Source organism: Coregonus lavaretus (assembly GCF_964263955.1).
Source record: "Coregonus lavaretus genome assembly, chromosome: 11".
NCBI lineage: Eukaryota > Metazoa > Chordata > Actinopteri > Salmoniformes > Salmonidae > Coregonus > Coregonus lavaretus.
This window is the reverse complement of record NC_139998.1, coordinates 59148845-59170285: the sequence shown is the minus strand read 5'-3', so window position 1 is coordinate 59170285 and position 21441 is coordinate 59148845. Positions and strand designations below refer to the sequence as shown.

The 21441-nt window shown below is 45.5% G+C and overlaps 2 protein-coding genes and 2 long non-coding RNA genes across 7 annotated transcripts in view; 1 reads left to right on the top strand and 3 right to left on the bottom strand.

Annotated features, from left to right (window-relative positions):
• The window catches only part of nme7 (NME/NM23 family member 7), a 133811-nt gene extending 121921 nt beyond the window's left edge, over window positions 1-11890 (top strand). For all 3 annotated transcript variants that reach the window (XM_084172012.1, XM_084172011.1, XM_084172010.1), the window contains one exon: window positions 11776-11890. In XM_084172012.1, the coding sequence (XP_084028138.1) occupies window positions 11776-11808 (33 nt within the window). In that variant the 3' untranslated portion in view covers window positions 11809-11890. The remainder of the gene's footprint in view (window positions 1-11775) is intronic.
• LOC311137477 lies at window positions 7480-11760 on the bottom strand. Its single transcript, XR_014613957.1, has 2 exons — window positions 10046-11760; window positions 7480-10001 (listed from the first exon to the last, which is right to left on the bottom strand). It is a non-coding gene; the product is annotated as an uncharacterized lncRNA (long non-coding RNA).
• A 3-nt stretch (window positions 11891-11893) lies between the features above and the next one.
• atp1b1a (ATPase Na+/K+ transporting subunit beta 1a) overlaps window positions 11894-21441 on the bottom strand; it is a 31762-nt gene continuing 22214 nt past the window's right edge. Inside the window, exons 4-6 of the mRNA XM_084172013.1 lie at window positions 18652-18842; window positions 13881-13964; window positions 11894-13514 (exon numbers count right to left, since the gene is read on the bottom strand). Coding sequence (XP_084028139.1) covers window positions 13254-13514; window positions 13881-13964; window positions 18652-18842 — 536 coding nt within the window. The 3' untranslated portion in view covers window positions 11894-13253. The remainder of the gene's footprint in view (window positions 13515-13880; window positions 13965-18651; window positions 18843-21441) is intronic.
• Window positions 13971-17616, bottom strand: LOC311137475. 2 transcript variants are annotated; one of them, XR_014613955.1, is made up of 3 exons: window positions 14581-17616; window positions 14326-14395; window positions 13971-14292 (listed from the first exon to the last, which is right to left on the bottom strand). It is a non-coding gene; the product is annotated as an uncharacterized lncRNA (long non-coding RNA). The 2 variants fall into 2 exon arrangements; XR_014613956.1 differs by having other exon boundaries at window positions 13978-14041; window positions 14075-14395.

Below are 21441 nucleotides of genomic sequence, written 5' to 3'. Positions count from 1 at the left end.
TCTAACATACTGATATAGTCCTGTCTGACATACTGCTATAGTCCTGTCTAATGCTGCTATAGTCCTGTCTAACATACTGCTATAGTCCTGTCTAATGCTGCTATAGTCCTGTCTAACATACTGCTATAGTCCTGTCTGACATACTGCTATAGTCCTGTCTAACATACTGCTATAGTCCTGTCTAATGCTGCTATAGACCTGTCTAATGCTGATATAGTCCTGTCTAATGCTGCTATAGTCCTGTCTAATGCTGCTATAGTCCTGTCTAATGCTGCTATAGTCCTGTCTAATGCTGCTATAGTCCTGTCTAATGCTGCTATAGTCCTGTCTAATGCTGCTATAGTCCTGTCTAATGCTGCTATAGTCCTGTCTGACATACTGCTATAGTCCTGTCTAATGCTGCTATAGTCCTGTCTAACATACTGCTATAGTCCTGTCTAACATACTGCTATAGTCCTGTCTAATGCTGCTATAGTCCTGTCTGACATACTGCTATAGTCCTGTCTGACATACTGCTATAGTCCTGTCTAACATACTGCTATAGTCCTGTCTAACATACTGCTATAGACCTGTCTAATGCTGATATAGTCCTGTCTAACATACTGCTATAGACCTGTCTAATGCTGATATAGTCCTGTCTAATGCTGCTATAGTCCTGTCTAATGCTGCTATAGTCCTGTCTAATGCTGCTATAGTCCTGTCTAATGCTGCTATAGTCCTGTCTAATGCTGCTATAGTCTTGTCTAATGCTGCTATAGTCCTGTCTAATGCTGCTATAGTCCTGTCTGACATACTGCTATAGTCCTGTCTAACATACTGCTATAGTCCTGTCTGACATACTGCTATAGTCCTGTCTAACATACTGCTATAGTCCTGTCTAATGCTGCTATAGTCCTGTCTAATGCTGCTATAGTCCTGTCTGACATACTGCTATAGTCCTGTCTAATGCTGCTATAGTCCTGTCTGACATACTGCTATAGTCCTGTCTAATGCTGCTATAGTCCTGTCTAACATACTGATATAGTCCTGTCTGACATACTGCTATAGACCTGTCTAATGCTGATATAGTCCTGTCTAATGCTGCTATAGTCCTGTCTAATGCTGCTATAGTCCTGTCTAATGCTGCTATAGTCCTGTCTGACATACTGCTATAGTCCTGTCTGACATACTGCTATAGTCCTGTCTGACATACTGCTATAGTCCTGTCTGACATACTGCTATAGTCCTGTCTAATGCTGCTATAGTCCTGTCTAACATACTGCTATAGTCCTGTCTAATGCTGCTATAGTCCTGTCTGACATACTGCTATAGTCCTGTCTAATGCTGCTATAGTCCTGTCTAATGCTGCTATAGTCTTGTCTAATGCTGCTATAGTCCTGTCTAATGCTGCTATAGTCCTGTCTAATGCTGCTATAGTCCTGTCTAATGCTGCTATAGTCCTGTCTAATGCTGCTATAGTCCTGTCTAACATACTGATATAGTCCTGTCTAATGCTGCTATAGTCCTGTCTGACATACTGCTATAGTCCTGTCTAATGCTGCTATAGTCTTGTCTAATGCTGCTATAGTCCTGTCTAATGCTGCTATAGTCCTGTCTAATGCTGCTATAGTCCTGTCTAATGCTGCTATAGTCCTGTCTAATGCTGCTATAGTCCTGTCTAACATACTGATATAGTCCTGTCTAATGCTGCTATAGTCCTGTCTAATGCTGCTATAGTCCTGTCTGACATACTGCTATAGTCCTGTCTAACATACTGATATAGTCCTGTCTAATGCTGCTATAGTCCTGTCTAATGCTGCTATAGTCCTGTCTGACATACTGCTATAGTCCTGTCTAACATACTGATATAGTCCTGTCTAATGCTGATATAGTCCTGTCTAATGCTGATATAGTCCTGTCTAACATACTGCTATAGTCCTGTCTAATGCTGCTATAGTCCTGTCTGACATACTGCTATAGTCCTGTCTAACATACTGCTATAGTCCTGTCTAACATACTGCTATAGACCTGTCTAATGCTGATATAGTCCTGTCTAACATACTGCTATAGTCCTGTCTAATGCTGCTATAGACCTGTCTAATGCTGATATAGTCCTGTCTAACATACTGCTATAGACCTGTCTAATGCTGATATAGTCCTGTCTAATGCTGCTATAGTCCTGTCTAATGCTGCTATAGTCCTGTCTAATGCTGCTATAGTCCTGTCTAATGCTGCTATAGTCCTGTCTAATGCTGCTATAGTCCTGTCTAATGCTGCTATAGTCCTGTCTGACATACTGCTATAGTCCTGTCTAATGCTGCTATAGTCCTGTCTAATGCTGCTATAGTCCTGTCTAATGCTGCTATAGTCCTGTCTAACATACTGCTATAGTCCTGTCTAATGCTGCTATAGTCCTGTCTAACATACTGATATAGTCCTGTCTGACATACTGCTATAGTCCTGTCTAATGCTGCTATAGACCTGTCTAACATACTGCTATAGTCCTGTCTAATGCTGCTATAGTCCTGTCTAACATACTGATATAGTCCTGTCTGACATACTGCTATAGTCCTGTCTAATGCTGCTATAGACCTGTCTAACATACTGCTATAGTCCTGTCTAACATACTGATATAGTCCTGTCTAATGCTGCTATAGTCCTGTCTAATGCTGCTATAGTCCTTTCTAACATACTGATATAGTCCTGTCTGACATACTGCTATAGTCCTGTCTAACATACTGCTATAGACCTGTCTAACATACTGCTATAGACCTGTCTAACATACTGCTATAGTCCTGTCTAACATACTGCTATAGTCCTGTCTAACATACTGCTATAGTCCTGTCTAACATACTGCTATAGTCCTGTCTAACATACTGCTATAGTCCTGTCTAATGCTGCTATAGTCCTGTCTAATGTCCTGTCCTGTCTAACACACTGCTCTCTCACTACTGCTATAGTCTAGTCCAGGGGTCACCACTGCTATAGTCTAGTCCAGGGGGTCACCACTGCTATAGTCTAGTCCAGGGGTCAGGGGTCACCACTGCTATAGTCTAGTCCAGGGGGTCACCACTGCTATAGTCTAGTCCAGGGGGTCACCACTGCTATAGTCTAGTCCAGGGGTCACCACTGCTATAGTCTAGTCCAGGGGTCACCACTGCTATAGTCTAGTCCAGGGGTCACCACTGCTATAGTCTAGTCCAGGGGGTCACCACTGCTATAGTCTAGTCCAGGGGTCACCACTGCTATAGTCTAGTCCAGGGGTCACCACTGCTATAGTCTAGTCCAGGGGTCACCACTGCTATAGTCTAGTCCAGGGGTCAGGGGTCACCACTGCTATAGTCTAGTCCAGGGGGTCACCACTGCTATAGTCTAGTCCAGGGGGTCACCACTGCTATAGTCTAGTCCAGGGGGTCACCACTGCTATAGTCTAGTCCAGGGGTCAGGGGTCACCACTGCTATAGTCTAGTCCAGGGGTCACCACTGCTATAGTCTAGTCCAGGGGGTCACCACTGCTATAGTCTAGTCCAGGGGTCAGGGGTCACCACTGCTATAGTCTAGTCCAGGGGGTCACCACTGCTATAGTCTAGTCCAGGGGTCACCACTGCTATAGTCTAGTCCAGGGGGTCACCACTGCTATAGTCTAGTCCAGGGGTCACCACTGCTATAGTCTAGTCCAGGGGTCACCACTGCTATAGTCTAGTCCAGGGGTCACCACTGCTATAGTCTAGTCCAGGGGTCACCACTGCTATAGTCTAGTCCAGGGGTCACCACTGCTATAGTCTAGTCCAGGGGTCACCACTGCTATAGTCTAGTCCAGGGGGTCACCACTGCTATAGTCTAGTCCAGGGGGTCACCACTGCTATAGTCTAGTCCAGGGGTCACCACTGCTATAGTCTAGTCCAGGGGTCACCACTGCTATTGTCTAGTCCAGGGGGTCACCACTGCTATAGTCTAGTCCAGGGGTCAGGGGTCACCACTGCTATAGTCTAGTCCAGGGGTCACCACTGCTATAGTCTAGTCCAGGGGTCACCACTGCTATAGTCTAGTTCAGGGGGTCACCACTGCTATAGTCTAGTCCAGGGGGTCACCACTGCTATAGTCTAGTCCAGGGGTCACCACTGCTATAGTCTAGTCCAGGGGTCAGGGGTCACCACTGCTATAGTCTAGTCCAGGGGTCACCACTGCTATAGTCTAGTCCAGGGGGTCACCACTGCTATAGTCTAGTCCAGGGGTCACCACTGCTATAGTCTAGTCCAGGGGTCACCACTGCTATAGTCTAGTCCAGGGGTCACCACTGCTATAGTCTAGTCCAGGGGTCACCACTGCTATAGTCTAGTCCAGGGGGTCACCACTGCTATAGTCTAGTCCAGGGGTCACCACTGCTATAGTCTAGTCCAGGGGTCACCACTGCTATAGTCTAGTCCAGGGGTCACCACTGCTATAGTCTAGTCCAGGGGTCACCACTGCTATAGTCTAGTCCAGGGGTCACCACTGCTATAGTCTAGTCCAGGGGTCACCACTGCTATAGTCTAGTCCAGGGGTCACCACTGCTATAGTCTAGTCCAGGGGGTCACCACTGCTATAGTCTAGTCCAGGGGTCAGGGGTCACCACTGCTATAGTCTAGTCCAGGGGGTCACCACTGCTATAGTCTAGTCCAGGGGTCAGGGGTCACCACTGCTATAGTCTAGTCCAGGGGTCACCACTGCTATAGTCTAGTCCAGGGGTCACCACTGCTATAGTCTAGTCCAGGGGTCACCACTGCTATAGTCTAGTCCAGGGGTCAGGGGTCACCACTGCTATAGTCTAGTCCAGGGGTCACCACTGCTATAGTCTAGTCCAGGGGTCAGGGGTCACCACTGCTATAGTCTAGTCCAGGGGTCACCACTGCTATAGTCTAGTCCAGGGGTCACCACTGCTATAGTCTAGTCCAGGGGGTCACCACTGCTATAGTCTAGTCCAGGGGTCAGGGGTCACCACTGCTATAGTCTAGTCCAGGGGGTCACCACTGCTATAGTCTAGTCCAGGGGTCACCACTGCTATAGTCTAGTCCAGGGGTCACCACTGCTATAGTCTAGTCCAGGGGTCACCACTGCTATAGTCTAGTCCAGGGGTCAGGGGTCACCACTGCTATAGTCTAGTCCAGGGGTCACCACTGCTATAGTCTAGTCCAGGGGGTCACCACTGCTATAGTCTAGTCCAGGGGTCACCACTGCTATAGTCTAGTCCAGGGGTCACCACTGCTATAGTCTAGTCCAGGGGTCACCACTGCTATAGTCTAGTCCAGGGGTCAGGGGTCACCACTGCTATAGTCTAGTCCAGGGGGTCACCACTGCTATAGTCTAGTCCAGGGGTCACCACTGCTATAGTCTAGTCCAGGGGTCACCACTGCTATAGTCTAGTCCAGGGGTCACCACTGCTATAGTCTAGTCCAGGGGTCACCACTGCTATAGTCTAGTCCAGGGGTCACCACTGCTATAGTCTAGTCCAGGGGGTCACCACTGCTATAGTCTAGTCGGGGTCAGGGGTCACCACTGCTATAGTCTAGTCCAGTCAGGGGTCACCACTGCTATAGTCTAGTCCAGGGGTCACCACTGCTATAGTCTAGTCCAGGGGTCACCACTGCTATAGTCTAGTCCAGGGGTCACCACTGCAGTGATAGGGCCTTGCATTCCAATGTGTTTTATTTCATTAACGCTGTTGGTGGTTGGTGCACTTGATTCAGCAGCCCTGGCGCCGGGAAGGCAACGTGTTCCCATTCTGAACCATTTCATGCGTCTGAAGGTAGAACTCTGCCTACCCGGCAGGCCCAGAGGGCAAATCAAGTACACCTATAGGCCTACCGCTGGCCAATCAGATAGCTCAGATCCCCGTGTCTGCACAGTTTCCTCGAGCCATAGACTGTAAAAAGAAACATCGAACGCACAGCGAAGTTGATACTGTGAGATTTCTAAACTTTTAAAACCATGACTAGAGGGACTAAACGAATCCAGCAAAGAGCTGCTGTTTTAATGAGTCCGTGTTCAAGCTGTTAGTCAGCACTGTCAACACGTTGTTCAAGACTTTTATAAGACATAAAATGCGCGTTCTCCCTACTTCCACACGCTGCCATGAAGGACTAATGGAAAGTGTTTCGATAAGCTTGCATTGTTATTATTATTAGCGGCTTGTTTATATGGAGTAATATTTCACTTTATCTGGACATCGGATTAACAACATGACTTGGTGCATGAGGCAGAAATAATGCAGTGCGACTTGGGTCACCATCAGCTGGAAGACATAGTCGCCTTTTCTCAACGGAGGGAGGGAGAGAGGAGGGAGGGAGGGAGAGCGGAGGGAGGGAGGGAGAGCGGAGGGAGGGAGGGAGAGCGGAGGGAGGGAGAGAGGAGGGAGGGAGGGAGAGCGGAGGGAGGGAGGGAGAGCGGAGGGAGGGAGAGAGGAGGGAGGGAGGGAGAGAGGAGGGAGGGAGGGAGGGAGGAGGGAGGGAGGAGGGAGGGAGGGAGGGAGGGAGGGAGGGAGAGCGGAGGGAGGGAGGGAGGGAGGGAGGGAGGGAGGGAGGGAGAGCGGAAGGAGGGAGGGAGAGCGGAGGGAGGGAGAGAGGAGGGAGGGAGGGAGAGCGGAGGGAGGGAGGGAGAGCGGAGGGAGGGAGGGAGGGAGGGAGGGAGGGAGAGCGGAGGGAGGGAGGGAGAGCGGAGGGAGGGAGGGAGGGAGGGAGGGAGAGCGGAGGGAGGGAGGGAGGGAGGGAGAGAGGAGGGACGGCGAGTTGGGTGAGAGGCAGCCTCACCGCTGCTCCCTCCCCTCAGACTGACCATCAGATGCAGGCCATCAGTCAGCCTCACCGCTGCTCCCTCCCTCCCTCCCTCCCTCCCTCCCCTCAGACTGACCATCAGATGCAGGTCATCAGTCAGCCTCACCACTGCTCCCTCCACTCAGACTGACCATCAGATGCAGGCCATCAGTCAGCCTCACCACTGCTCCCTCCCTCCCCTCAGACTGACCATCAGATGCAGGTCATCAGTCAGCCTCACCGCTGCTCCCTCCCTCCCCTCAGACTGACCATCAGATGCAGGTCATCAGTCAGCCTCACCACTGCTCTCTCCCTCCCCTCAGACTGACCATCAGATGCAGGTCATCACATCAGTCCAGTAAAATAAAAGCAAATTATCATTCTCACTCAGCTGTGCCTCAAGTAATACAACAAATGATCTATTACCAGTGTGATCATACTGATCTATTACCAGTGTGATCATACTGTATACCTACATTTTGTCTATCATTTCTAAATGGTCTGAGAACAGCAGCATTGGCAGGGCAATTCAAGCATAGCCAATATGCACATTCAAAGTGTTTAACAGTCTCATGTACAGGGTTGCAGGGTACAGTGTTTAATAGTCTCATGTACAGGGTTGCAGGGTACAGTGTTTAATAGTCTCATGTACAGGGTTGCAGGTGTGATTGCAGGGTACAGTGTTTAATAGTATCATGTACAGGGTTGCAGGTGTGATTGCAGGGTACAGTGTTTAATAGTCTCATGTACAGGGTTGCAGGGTACAGCGTTGAATAGTCTCATGTACAGGGTTGCAGGGTACAGTGTTTAATAGTCTCATGTACAGGGTTGCAGGTGTGATTGCAGGGTACAGTGTTTAATAGTCTCATGTACAGGGTTGCAGGTGTGATTGCAGGGTACAGTGTTTAATAGTCTCATGTACAGGGTTGCAGGTGTGATTGCAGGGTACAGTGTTTAATAGTCTCATGTACAGGGTTGCAGGTGTGATTGCAGGGTACAGTGTATTGGGAATATAACCTACTACAAACCTTATTGCTACAGAACTGTTTTAATAGGTTAATGTTGCACAGGCTTAAGTTTTTAAGTCATGTTTTTTAAATCTGAGTAGTAAATCTCTGCTTGCATCTTGACTCAGTAAAGGTTGACCACCTGCTGTAGTCAAGCTAGTAGCCTGACACTGTCAGTCTGTCTCAATCAAACCTCGAATACTAAAACTGTACTCAACCCATAGTCTACTATAACCAACCCATAGTCTACTATAACCAACCCATAGTCTACTATAACTCAACCCATAGTCTACTATAACCAACCCATAGTCTACTATAACTCAACCCATAGTCTACTATAACCAACCCATAGTCTACTATAACTCAACCCATAGTCTACTATAACTCAACCCATAGTCTACTATAACCAACCCATAGTCTACTATAACCAACCCATAGTCTAGTATAACCAACCCATAGTCTACTATAACTCAACCCATAGTCTACTATAACTCAACCCATAGTCTACTATAACCAACCCATAGTCTACTATAACTCAACCCATAGTCTACTATAACCAACCCATAGTCTACTATAACTCAACCCATAGTCTACTATAACTCAACCCATAGTCTACTATAACTCAACCCATAGTCTACTATAACCAACCCATAGTCTACTATAACCAACCCATAGTCTACTATAACTCAACCCATAGTCTACTATAACCAACCCATAGTCTACTATAACTCAACCCATAGTCTACTATAACCAACCCATAGTCTAGTATAACCAACCCATAGTCTACTATAACTCAACCCATAGTCTACTAGAACTCAACCCATAGTCTACTATAACCAACCCATAGTCTACTAGAACTCAACCCATAGTCTAGTATAACCAACCCATAGTCTACTATAACTCAACCCATAGTCTACTATAACCAACCCATAGTCTACTATAACCAACCCATAGTCTACTATAACTCAACCCATAGTCTACTATAACTCAACCCATAGTCTACTATAACTCAACCCATAGTCTACTATAACTCAACCCATAGTCTAGTATAACTCAACCCATAGTCTAGTATAACTCAACCCATAGTCTAGTATAACTCAACCCATAGTCTACTATAACTCAACCCATAGTCTAGTATAACTCAACCCATAGTCTACTATAACCAACCCATAGTCTACTATAACCAACCCATAGTCTACTATAACCAACCCATAGTCTACTATAACTCAACCCCATAGTCTACTATAACTCAACCCATAGTCTACTATAACTCAACCCATAGTCTACTATAACTCAACCCATAGTCTACTATAACCAACCCATAGTCTACTATAACCAACCCATAGTCTAGTATAACCAACCCATAGTCTACTATAACTCAACCCATAGTCTACTATAACTCAACCCATAGTCTAGTATAACTCAACCCATAGTCTACTATAACTCAACCCATAGTCTACTATAACTCAACCCATAGTCTAGTATAACTCAACCCATAGTCTACTATAACCAACCCATAGTCTACTATAACCAACCCATAGTCTACTATAACCAACCCATAGTCTACTATAACTCAACCCCATAGTCTACTATAACTCAACCCATAGTCTACTATAACTCAACCCATAGTCTACTATAACTCAACCCATAGTCTACTATAACCAACCCATAGTCTACTATAACCAACCCATAGTCTAGTATAACCAACCCATAGTCTACTATAACTCAACCCATAGTCTACTATAACTCAACCCATAGTCTACTATAACCAACCCATAGTCTAGTATAACCCAACCCATAGTCTACTATAACTCAACCCATAGTCTACTATAACCAACCCATAGTCTAGTATAACCAACCCATAGTCTACTATAACTCAACCCATAGTCTACTATAACCAACCCATAGTCTACTATAACTCAACCCATAGTCTAGTATAACTCAACCCATAGTCTACTATAACTCAACCCATAGTCTAGTATAACTCAACCCATAGTCTACTATAACTCAACCCATAGTCTACTATAACCAACCCATAGTCTAGTATAACTCAACCCATAGTCTACTATAACTCAACCCATAGTCTAGTATAACCAACCCATAGTCTACTATAACCAACCCATAGTCTAGTATAACTCAACCCATAGTCTACTATAACTCAACCCATAGTCTACTATAACCAACCCATAGTCTACTATAACCAACCCATAGTCTACTATAACTCAACCTATAGTCTAGTATAACTCAACCCATAGTCTACTATAACTCAACCCATAGTCTACTATAACCAACCCATAGTCTACTAGAACTCAACCCATAGTCTACTATAACCAACCCATAGTCTACTATAACCAACCCATAGTCTACTATAACTCAACCCATAGTCTACTATAACTCAACCCATAGTCTACTATAACTCAACCCATAGTCTACTATAACTCAACCCATAGTCTACTATAACCAACCCATAGTCTACTAGAACTCAACCCATAGTCTACTATAACCAACCCATAGTCTACTAGAACTCAACCCATAGTCTACTATAACCAACCCATAGTCTACTATAACTCAACCCATAGTCTACTATAACTCAACCCATAGTCTACTATAACCAACCCATAGTCTACTATAACCAACCCATAGTCTAGTATAACTCAACCCATAGTCTACTATAACCAACCCATAGTCTAGTATAACTCAACCCATAGTCTACTATAACTCAACCCATAGTCTAGTATAACTCAACCCATAGTCTACTATAACCAACCCATAGTCTACTATAACCAACCCATAGTCTACTATAACTCAACCCATAGTCTACTATAACCAACTCATAGTCTACTATAACTCAACCCATAGTCTACTATAACCAACCCATAGTCTACTATAACCAACCCATAGTCTACTATAACTCAACCCATAGTCTACTATAACCAACCCATAGTCTACTATAACTCAACCCATAGTCTACTATAACTTAACCCATAGTCTACTATAACCAACCCATAGTCTACTAGAACCAACCCATAGTCTACTATAACTCAACCCATAGTCTACTATAACCAACCCATAGTCTACTAGAACTCAACCCATAGTCTACTATAACCAACCCATAGTCTACTATAACCAACCCATAGTCTACTATAACTCAACCCATAGTCTACTATAACCAACCCATAGTCTACTAGAACTCAACCCATAGTCTACTAGAACTCAACCCATAGTCTACTATAACCAACCCATAGTCTACTATAACCAACCCATAGTCTACTATAACTCAACCCATAGTCTACTATAACTCAACCCATAGTCTACTAGAACTCAACCCATAGTCTACTATAACTCAACCCATAGTCTAGTATAACTCAACCCATAGTCTACTAGAACTCAACCCATAGTCTACTATAACCAACCCATAGTCTACTATAACCAACCCATAGTCTAGTATAACTCAACCCATAGTCTACTATAACTCAACCCATAGTCTACTATAACCAACCCATAGTCTACTATAACCAACCCATAGTCTACTATAACCAACCCATAGTCTACTATAACTCAACCCATAGTCTACTATAACCAACCCATAGTCTACTAGAACTCAACCCATAGTCTACTAGAACTCAACCCATAGTCTACTATAACCAACCCATAGTCTACTATAACTCAACCCATAGTCTACTATAACCAACCCATAGTCTACTATAACCAACCCATAGTCTAGTATAACTCAACCCATAGTCTACTATAACTCAACCCATAGTCTACTATAACCAACCCATAGTCTACTATAACCAACCCATAGTCTACTATAACCAACCCATAGTCTAGTATAACTCAACCTAAGCATTGCGGTTTGGGATAGCTTTCTAAAATGATGATGTGGCCTAGCTATCAATGTAATATTTTAGCTACAGTAAGCCTCTTTCTAAACTAGGATTTCAGGAGAATTTTGTCATTTTTCTGAGATTTTGCTAATAGTTCATTTTCCTTTTCAACAGGTCCAATATTTCTTCAAGATTTTGGATGGATGAAGTCTTTTTGTTTTTACACAAATACTAAAATGCACATTCCATTTCTATGAGTATGTATTTAAATAAAAGACATTTGACCACAGGATAATTTCTCCATTTATTTGTCTTTAGGTCTTACCCAGATGAAATAAAATGACAAGAGCATGTGGACTCCTGACAAGTGTTCTGATGTTCAACATTAATCACTTTTACACCAACGAAACATCCTATTACACGGGGGTTTTACTGCATTGCTTCTGATATTCTAACTTTTGACCAGCGACTTTGGCATTGGATTCATACATTACACTTTTCCTGCGAAAAAAATTGTACAACTGCATAAATATAAAATTCTTCCACCATGAAAATGGCTAAAACATTCATTAGAAAGTTACACCACGTAATGTGACGTCTCCAGCAAAAAAAATAAGTTTGTTTTAAAAGCACTGAGTTGCTGTCAGTGTTTCCTTAAAGGAGGAAGGCAGCTAGTCTCCCCTGCCTGCCGCTGGACACAGAGCACAGCTAGCTCTAGACTACAGAGAGAGGAGGACGAGAAGCATCAAACAGAAATGTCATTAAACCCTCTGTCCCACATTTAAAGGTGATCCAAAAAGAAAAAAAAGTGATGTAGAAATATTCTCCCACAATCAACTGAAAAAGACAAAAAGAAGGAAAAGCATTCCAGGGAGTGCAGCCATTTACTGACAGACCTAGAGAGAGATCAGAGCGTACCATTGCCAGTATTTTCAGTTAGTAAGAGTACATTAACACACATCCACACACTCACATTAACACACACAAACACTTACACACACACACACACACACCTTGGACCACTAAAGCTTACTGACATAAGACAACGGAAATTACAAACATGGCTTGGAAAGGACCGCTATGCCGCTACTGCACTGGACATTCCAAAAATATCTAGAAAACCACATTAGGCAGAATACTTAGGGGACACACTGAAACACCGCTCGCTACATCTCAGTAGTGGAATTGCTATTTACAGTAATAGATGAACATGTCCCCATGGCTCAAGGACTATTCTCATTTACAGTAGAATAAATATGTTGCTATTGCTACTATTCCTGTCATTTACATTCTAACCCTAGACATGATGCAGAAAGCCAATGTAATGTACATTCTAACCCTAGACATGATGCAGAAAGCCAGTGTAATGTACATTCTAACCCTAGACATGATGCAGAAAGCCAGTGTAATGTACATTCTAACCCTAGACATGATGCAGAAAGCCAGTGTAATGTACATTCTAACCCTAGACATGATGCAGAAAGCCAGTGTAATGTACACAGATTAAGTGTAGGTCCCGTATATTATGAAAGTTTGTTCCAAGACTAGTCGTGTTTTGTATTGAACTATTTTTTTTTTCTCTCTCGCTCTCTAAATCAGCTTGTTTTTTTTAAATGTGGGAAGATAACAGTGCTGTTTTTTCATAGCTGAGGTCATGAATTGGCGATAGTGAACTTAACGTCAAAGCGTCCTTGGTAGCGATCTTTCTCGCTGTAGTCGATGTTGGCTCCGTATACTTTGCACTCGAGACGCAGCTCCTGGTTGAAGGTGAGGTTGGTGAACTGGATGGCCACCAGGGGCTGCAGGTACTGGGGGTGCAGCAGCTTGCCATAGTAGGGGTAGTATTGGAGGGGGAATCCCAGGCCCATGCCATAGTACTTGATCTCACCAATCTTGCTAGCGTCCTCCTCTCTCTGTAGAGAGAATGACAGGATGACATCACAGTTAGTAGGCTGCCATAACAGAACCGTGTTGGATCTTTTTCCTAAGGTACCAACTAGTTCTATATTGAAACTGAATATAGCCTAAATCTAGTAGGACTAAAAACCACATACAGCGACCAAGCATAGCATTATCCCTGACAGCATGTTGCAAGGTATCTACAGGTTCATGGTATTGCTGCATCGGAAATGGCACCCTATTCCCTACATAGTGCACTACTTTTGACCAGATCCCTATTGGCCCTGGTCAAAAGTAGTGCACTATATAGGGAAAAGGGTGCCATTTTGGATGCAGTCTATATGTTCACGATATGCTTCCCAGTGCCATGTGAGGCGTACCTTGTTCTGACAGTGGATGGGGACGACGTTGGGCTGGATTCTGAACTGGCCGGCTTCAGGGACGGAGGCATTGTTGGTTGGAGGCTGAAACAAAACCCAGACCAATAAGCATTATCCCCTTAACCTGACCCAGACAGATCAATAAGCATTATCCCCTTAACCTAACCCAGACCAATAAGCATTATCCCCTTAACCTGACCCAGACAGACCAATAAGCATTATCACCTTAACCTAACCCAGACAGACCAATAAGCATTATCCCCTTAACCTAACCCAGACAGACCAATAAGCATTATCCCCTTAACCTAACCCAGACCAATAAGCATTATCACCTTAACCTAACCCAGACAGACCAATAAGCATTATCACCTTAACCTAACCCAGACAGACCAATAAGCATTATCCCCTTAACCTAACCCAGACCAATAAGCATTATCCCCTTAACCTAACCCAGACAGACCAATAAGCATTATCCCCTTAACCTAACCCAGACCAATAAGCATTATCCCCTTAACCTAACCCAGACAGCCCAATAAGCATTATCACCTTAACCTGACCCAGACAGACCAATAAGCATTATCCCCTTAACCTGACCCAGACAGACCAATAAGCATTATCCCCTTAACCTGACCCAGACAGACCAATAAGCATTATCACCTTAACCTGACCCAGACAGACCAATAAGCATTATCCCCTTAACCTAACCCAGACCAATAAGCATTATCCCCTTAACCTAACCCAGACAGACCAATAAGCATTATCACCTTAACCTGACCCAGACAGACCAATAAGCATTATCCCCTTAACCTGACCCAGACAGACCAATAAGCATTATCCCCTTAACCTGACCCAGACAGACCAATAAGCATTATCACCTTAACCTGACCCAGACAGACCAATAAGCATTATCACCTTAACCTAACCCAGACAGACCAATAAGCATTATCACCTTAACCTGACCCAGACAGACCAATAAGCATTATCCCCTTAACCTGACCCAGACAGACCAATAAGCATTATCCCCTTAACCTGACCCAGACAGACCAATAAGCATTATCACCTTAACCTGACCCAGACAGACCAATAAGCATTATCCCCTTAACCTGACCCAGACAGACCAATAAGCATTATCCCCTTAACCTGACCCAGACAGACCAATAAGCATTATCACCTTAACCTGACCCAGACAGACCAATAAGCATTATCACCTTAACCTGACCCAGACAGACCAATAAGCATTATCACCTTAACCTGACCCAGACAGACCAATAAGCATTATCCCCTTAACCTGACCCAGACAGACCAATAAGCATTATCACCTTAACCTGACCCAGACAGACCAATAAGCATTATCACCTTAACCTAACCCAGACAGACCAATAAGCATTATCACCTTAACCTAACCCAGACCAATAAGCATTATCACCTTAACCTAACCCAGACAGACCAATAAGCATTATCACCTTAACCTAACCCAGACAGACCAATACGCATTATCACCTTGACCTAACCCAGACAGACCAATAAGCATTATCACCTTAACCTGACCCAGACAGATCAATAAGCATTATCACCTTAACCTAACCCAGACATACCAATAAGCATTATCCCCTTAACCTAACCCAGACCAATAAGCATTATCCCCTTAACCTAACCCTGACAGACCAATAAGCATTATCACCTTAACCTAACCCAGACAGACCAATAAGCATTATCACCTTAACCTAACCCAGACAGATCAATAAGCATTATCCCCTTAACCTAACCCAGACAGACCAATAAGCATTATCCCCTTAACCTAACCCAGACATACCAATAAGCATTATCACCTTAACCTAACCCAGACAGATCAATAAGCATTATCACCTTAACCTGACCCAGACAGACCAATAAGCATTATCCCCTTGACCTGACCCAGACAGATCAATAAGCATTATCCCCTTAACCTGACCCAGACAGATCAATAAGCATTATCACCTTAACCTAACCCAGACAGACCAATAAGCATTATCCCCTTAACCTGACCCAGACAGATCAATAAGCATTATCCCCTTAACCTGACCCAGACAGATCAATAAGCATTATCACCTTAACCTAACCCAGACAGACCAATAAGCATTATCACCTTAACCTAACCCAGACAGACCAATAAACATTATCCCCTTAACCTAACCCAGACCAATAAGCATTATCCCCTTAACCTGACCCAGACAGACCAATAAGCATTATCACCTTAACCTAGACAGACCAATAAGCATTATCCCCTTAACCTAACCCAGACAGACCAATAAACATTATCCCCTTAACCTAACCCAGACCAATAAGCATTATCCCCTTAACCTGACCCATACAGACCAATAAGCATTATCCCCTTAACCTGACCCAGACAGACCAATAAGCATTATCCCCTTAACCTGACCCAGACAGATCAATAAGCATTATCACCTTAACCTAACCCAGACAGACCAATAAGCATTATCCCCTTAACCTAACCCAGACATACCAATAAGCATTATCCCCTTAACCTAACCCAGACCAATAAGCATTATCCCCTTAACCTAACCCAGACCAATAAGCATTATCCCCTTAACCTAACCCAGACCAATAAGCATTATCCCCTTAACCTGACCCAGACAGACCAATAAGCATTATCCCCTTAACCTGACCCAGACCAATAAGCATTATCCCCTTAACCTGACCCAGACCAATAAGCATTATCCCCTTAACCTGACCCAGACAGACCAATAAGCATTATCCCCTTAACCTGACCCAGACCAATAAGCATTATCCCCTTAACCTGACCCAGACAGACCAATAAGCACTGTTGTTGTCATTATCAGGTTATCATCCTGAAACTGTTTCTCTGAAGTGGCCCTCAGTGGTAACATCTATCACCACACAGTCAAAACTACAGAAAGTAGAATCATGGAGAAACTTCACTACCTCTCAGGTCTGGGGGGTCTTGAATACAGGCTATGTTTCAGGTCTGGGGGGTCTTGAATATAGGCTATGTTTCAGGTCTGGGGGGTCTTGAATACAGGCTATGTTTCAGGTCTGGGGGGTCTTGAATATAGGCTATGTTTCAGGTCTGGGGGGTCTTGAATATAGGCTATGTTTCAGGTCTGGGGGGTCTTGAATATAGGCTATGTTTCAGGTCTGGGGGGTCTTGAATATAGGCTATGTTTCAGGTCTGGGGGGTCTTGAATATAGGCTATGTTTCAGGTCTGGGGGGTCTTGAATATAGGCTATGTTCTGGAACATAAGATACCATAAGATCACAGGATGGTTTCAGTTCAGTATACATGGGGGCTAAAAGCTGAATTGTGTCTACCACAGGAAATGGAAGAAAACTAAAATAAATCAATAAATGTAATACAGTTAGCTAATCAATGCTAATCGATGTTCTGTAGCTCAGCTGGTAGAGCACGGCGTTTGTAACGCCAAGGTAGTGGGTTCGATCCCCGGGACCACCCATACACAAAAAAAAAAAAAAAAGATGTATGCACACATGACTGTAAGTCGCTTTGGATAAAAGCGTCTGCTAAATGGCATATTATTATTATTATTATTATTATTATTATTATTAATCTCCCGTGAGCAGATTCTGCGTGTAGACCGAAGAATCTGTCGGGACTGAATGGGATGCTTGATGTTAAAACAGCAGTATTTCAGCTGGGGGGGTTTCCGTCACTGGTTATTTAGACATATCAGGATTGGGCGAAGGGGGAGGGGGGGCTTGGCGTGTGCCCACGCGGATCGGAAGGGGGAGGGGGGGCTTGGCGTGTGCCCACGCGAATCGGAAGGGGGAGGGGGGGCTTGGCGTGTGCCCACGCGAATCGGAAGGGGGAGGGGGGGCTTTGGCGTGTGCCCATGCGGATCGGAAGGGGGAGGGGGGGCTTTGGCGTGTGCCCACGCGGATCGGAAGGGGGGGGGGGGGGCTTTGGCGTGTGCCCACGCGGATCGGAAGGGGGAGGGGGGGCTTGGCGTGTGCCCACGCAGATCGGAAGGGGGAGGGGGGGCTTTGGCGTGTGCCCACGCGGATCGGAAGGGGGAGGGGGGGCTTTGGCGTGTGCCCACGCGGATCGGAAGGGGGGGCTTGGCGTGTGCCCACGCGGATCGGAGGGGGGGGGCTTGGCGTGTGCCCACGCGGATCGGAAGGGGGAGGGGGGGCTTGGCGTGTGCCCACGCGAATCGGAAGGGGGAGGGGGGGCTTTGGCGTGTGCCCACGCAAATCGGAAGGGGGAGGGGGGGCTTTGGCGTGTGCCCACGCGAATCGGAAGGGGGGGGGGGGGGGGGGCTTTGGCGTGTGCCCACATGAATCGGAAGGGGGGGGGGGGGCTTTGGCGTGTGCCCACTCGAATCGGAAGGGGGAGGGGGGGCTTTGGCGTGTGCCCACGCGAATCGGAAGGGGGAGGGGGGGCTTTGGCGTGTGCCCACGCGAATCGGAAGGGGGAGGGGGGCTTTGGCGTGTGCCCACGCAAATCGGAAGGGGGAGGGGGGGCTTTGGCGTGTGCCCACGCGAATCGGAAGGGGGAGGGGGGGCTTTGGCGTGTGCCCACGCAAATCGGAAGGGGAAGGGGGAGGGGGGGCTTTGGCTGAGAGTTTCCTTTCACGAGGGTAGAGACTTTGTTTTTGCTGGAACTCTCAATTTCGAACAGGTATAGACCCAGAAGTTAAATCACCAAATTACGCAAGATTTTACTTCTACGTTAACCGAGCTTAATCAATGCTATAAACTGGATTAGCGTGGGGCAGGTGTAGGTGTACATACCCTTGGTCTGAAGTTGACGATCCTGTTGAGCTTGGCGATCAGGCAGGGTTTCCCGTCCTTGAAGCCGAAGGTTTCATCCTGACCCTCCAGACCGGAGCAGGGTCCCAGCCAGGTCCGCTTGAACCTGCAGGCCTTCCTCACTCCAACGTCGCTCTCCAGCTCGCCACGGTCCTTGTACGTTTCAGGGAATTCTACAAGCACAGAGAGACACCTGTTAGCTCAGACACGTGAGCAGACGATATCCACCAGACACAGCATAGCTACACCCCAACAGGGTACCTTATTCCACCAGACACAGCATAGCTACACCCCAACAGGGTACCTTATTCCACCAGACACAGCATAGCTACACCCCAACAGGGTACCTTATTCCACCAGACACAGCATAGCTACACCCCAACAGGGTACCTTATTCCACCAGACACAGCATCCTGACATGCCCACGCCATCCATACCCATTCATTACTATTTCTGACCTGAAACCCAAATGGCACCCTATTCCCGATTTAGTGCCCTGGTCAAAAGTAGTGCACTATAAAGGGAATATAGTGCCTTTGGGACACAATGCAGGTATTGCTAGTCTGTACTAGTGTCTACTGGTCTGTACTAGTGTATACTCTTGTCTACTAGTCTGTAGTAGGGTCTACTAGTCTGTACTAGTGTCTACTAGTCTGTAGTAGGGTCTACTAGTCTGTACTAGTGTCTACTAGTCTGTACTAGGGTCTACTAGTCTGTACTAGGGTCTACTAGTCTGTACTAGGGTCTACTAGTCTGTACTAGTGTCTACTAGTCTGTAGTAGGGTCTACTAGTCTGTAGTAGGGTCTACTAGTCTGTACTAGGGTCTACTAGTCTGTACTAGGGTCTACTAGTCTGTACTAGGGTCTACTAGTCTGTAGTAGGGTCTACTAGTCTGTACTAGTGTCTACTAGTCTGTACTAGGGTCTACTAGTCTGTAGTAGGGTCTACTAGTCTGTACTAGGGTCTACTAGTCTGTACTAGGGTCTACTAGTCTGTACTAGGGTCTACTAGTCTGTAGTAGGGTCTACTAGTCTGTACTAGGGTCTACTAGTCTGTAGTAGGGTCTACTAGTCTGTACTAGGGTCTACTAGTCTGTAGTAGGGTCTACTAGTCTGTACTAGGGTCTACTAGTCTGTACTAGGGTCTACTAGTCTGTAGTAGGGTCTACTAGTCTGTACTAGGGTCTACTAGTCTGTAGTAGGGTCTACTAGTCTGTAGTAGGGTCTACTAGTCTGTAGTAGGGTCTACTAGTCTGTACTAGGGTCTACTAGTCTGTACTAGGGTCTACTAGTCTGTAGTAGGGTCTACTAGTCTGTAGTAGGGTCTACTAGTCTGTACTAGGGTCTACTAGTCTGTACTAGGGTCTACTAGTCTGTACTAGGGTCTACTAGTCTGTAGTAGGGTCTACTAGTCTGTACTAGGGTCTACTAGTCTGTAGTAGGGTCTACTAGTCTGTACTAGGGTCTACTAGTCTGTACTAGGGTCTACTAGTCTGTACTAGGGTCTACTAGTCTGTACTAGGGTCTACTAGTCTGTACTAGGGTCTACTAGTCTGTAGTAGGGTCTACTAGTCTGTACTAGGGTCTACTAGTCTGTACTAGGGTCTACTAGTCTGTACTAGGGTCTACTAGTCTGTACTAGGGTCTACTAGTCTGTACTAGTGTCTACTAGTCTGTAGTAGGGTCTACTAGTCTGTACTAGGGTCTACTAGTCTGTAGTAGTGTCTACTAGTCTGTAGTAGGGTCTACTAGTCTGTAGTAGGGTCTACTAGTCTGTACTAGGGTCTACTAGTCTGTACTAGGGTCTACTAGTCTGTAGTAGGGTCTACTAGTCTGTAGTAGGGTCTACTAGTCTGTAGTAGGGTCTACTAGTCTGTACTAGGGTCTACTAGTCTGTACTAGTGTCTACTAGTCTGTACTAGGGTCTACTAGTCTGTACTAGGGTCTACTAGTCTGTAGTAGGGTCTACTAGTCTGTACTAGGGTCTACTAGTCTGTAGTAGGGTCTACTAGTCTGTACTAGGGTCTACTAGTCTGTACTAGGGTCTACTAGTCTGTACTAGGGTCTACTAGTCTGTACTAGGGTCTACTAGTCTGTACTAGGGTCTACTAGTCTGTACTAGTGTCTACTAGTCTGTACTAGGGTCTACTAGTCTGTAGTAGGGTCTACTAGTCTGTACTAGGGTCTACTAGTCTGTAGTAGGGTCTACTAGTCTGTACTAGGGTCTACTAGTCTGTACTAGGGTCTACTAGTCTGTAGTAGGGTCTACTAGTCTGTACTAGGGTCTACTAGTCTGTAGTAGGGTCTACTAGTCTGTACTAGGGTCTACTAGTCTGTAGTAGGGTCTACTAGTCTGTACTAGGGTCTACTAGTCTGTAGTAGGGTCTACTAGGCTGTACGAGGGTCTACTAGTCTGTACTAGGGTCTACTAGTCTGTAGTAGGGTCTACTAGTCTGTACTAGTGTCTACTAGTCTGTACTAGGGTCTACTAGTCTGTAGTAGGGTCTACTAGTCTGTACTAGGGTCTACTAGTCTGTAGTAGTGTCTACTAGTCTGTACGAGGGTCTACTAGTCTGTACTAGGGTCTACTAGTCTGTACTAGGGTCTACTAGTCTGTAGTAGGGTCTACTAGTCTGTACGAGGGTCTACTAGTCTGTACTAGGGTCTACTAGTCTGTACTAGGGTCTACTAGTCTGTAGTAGGGTCTACTAGTCTGTACGAGGGTCTACTAGTCTGTACTAGGGTCTACTAGTCTGTACTAGGGTCTACTAG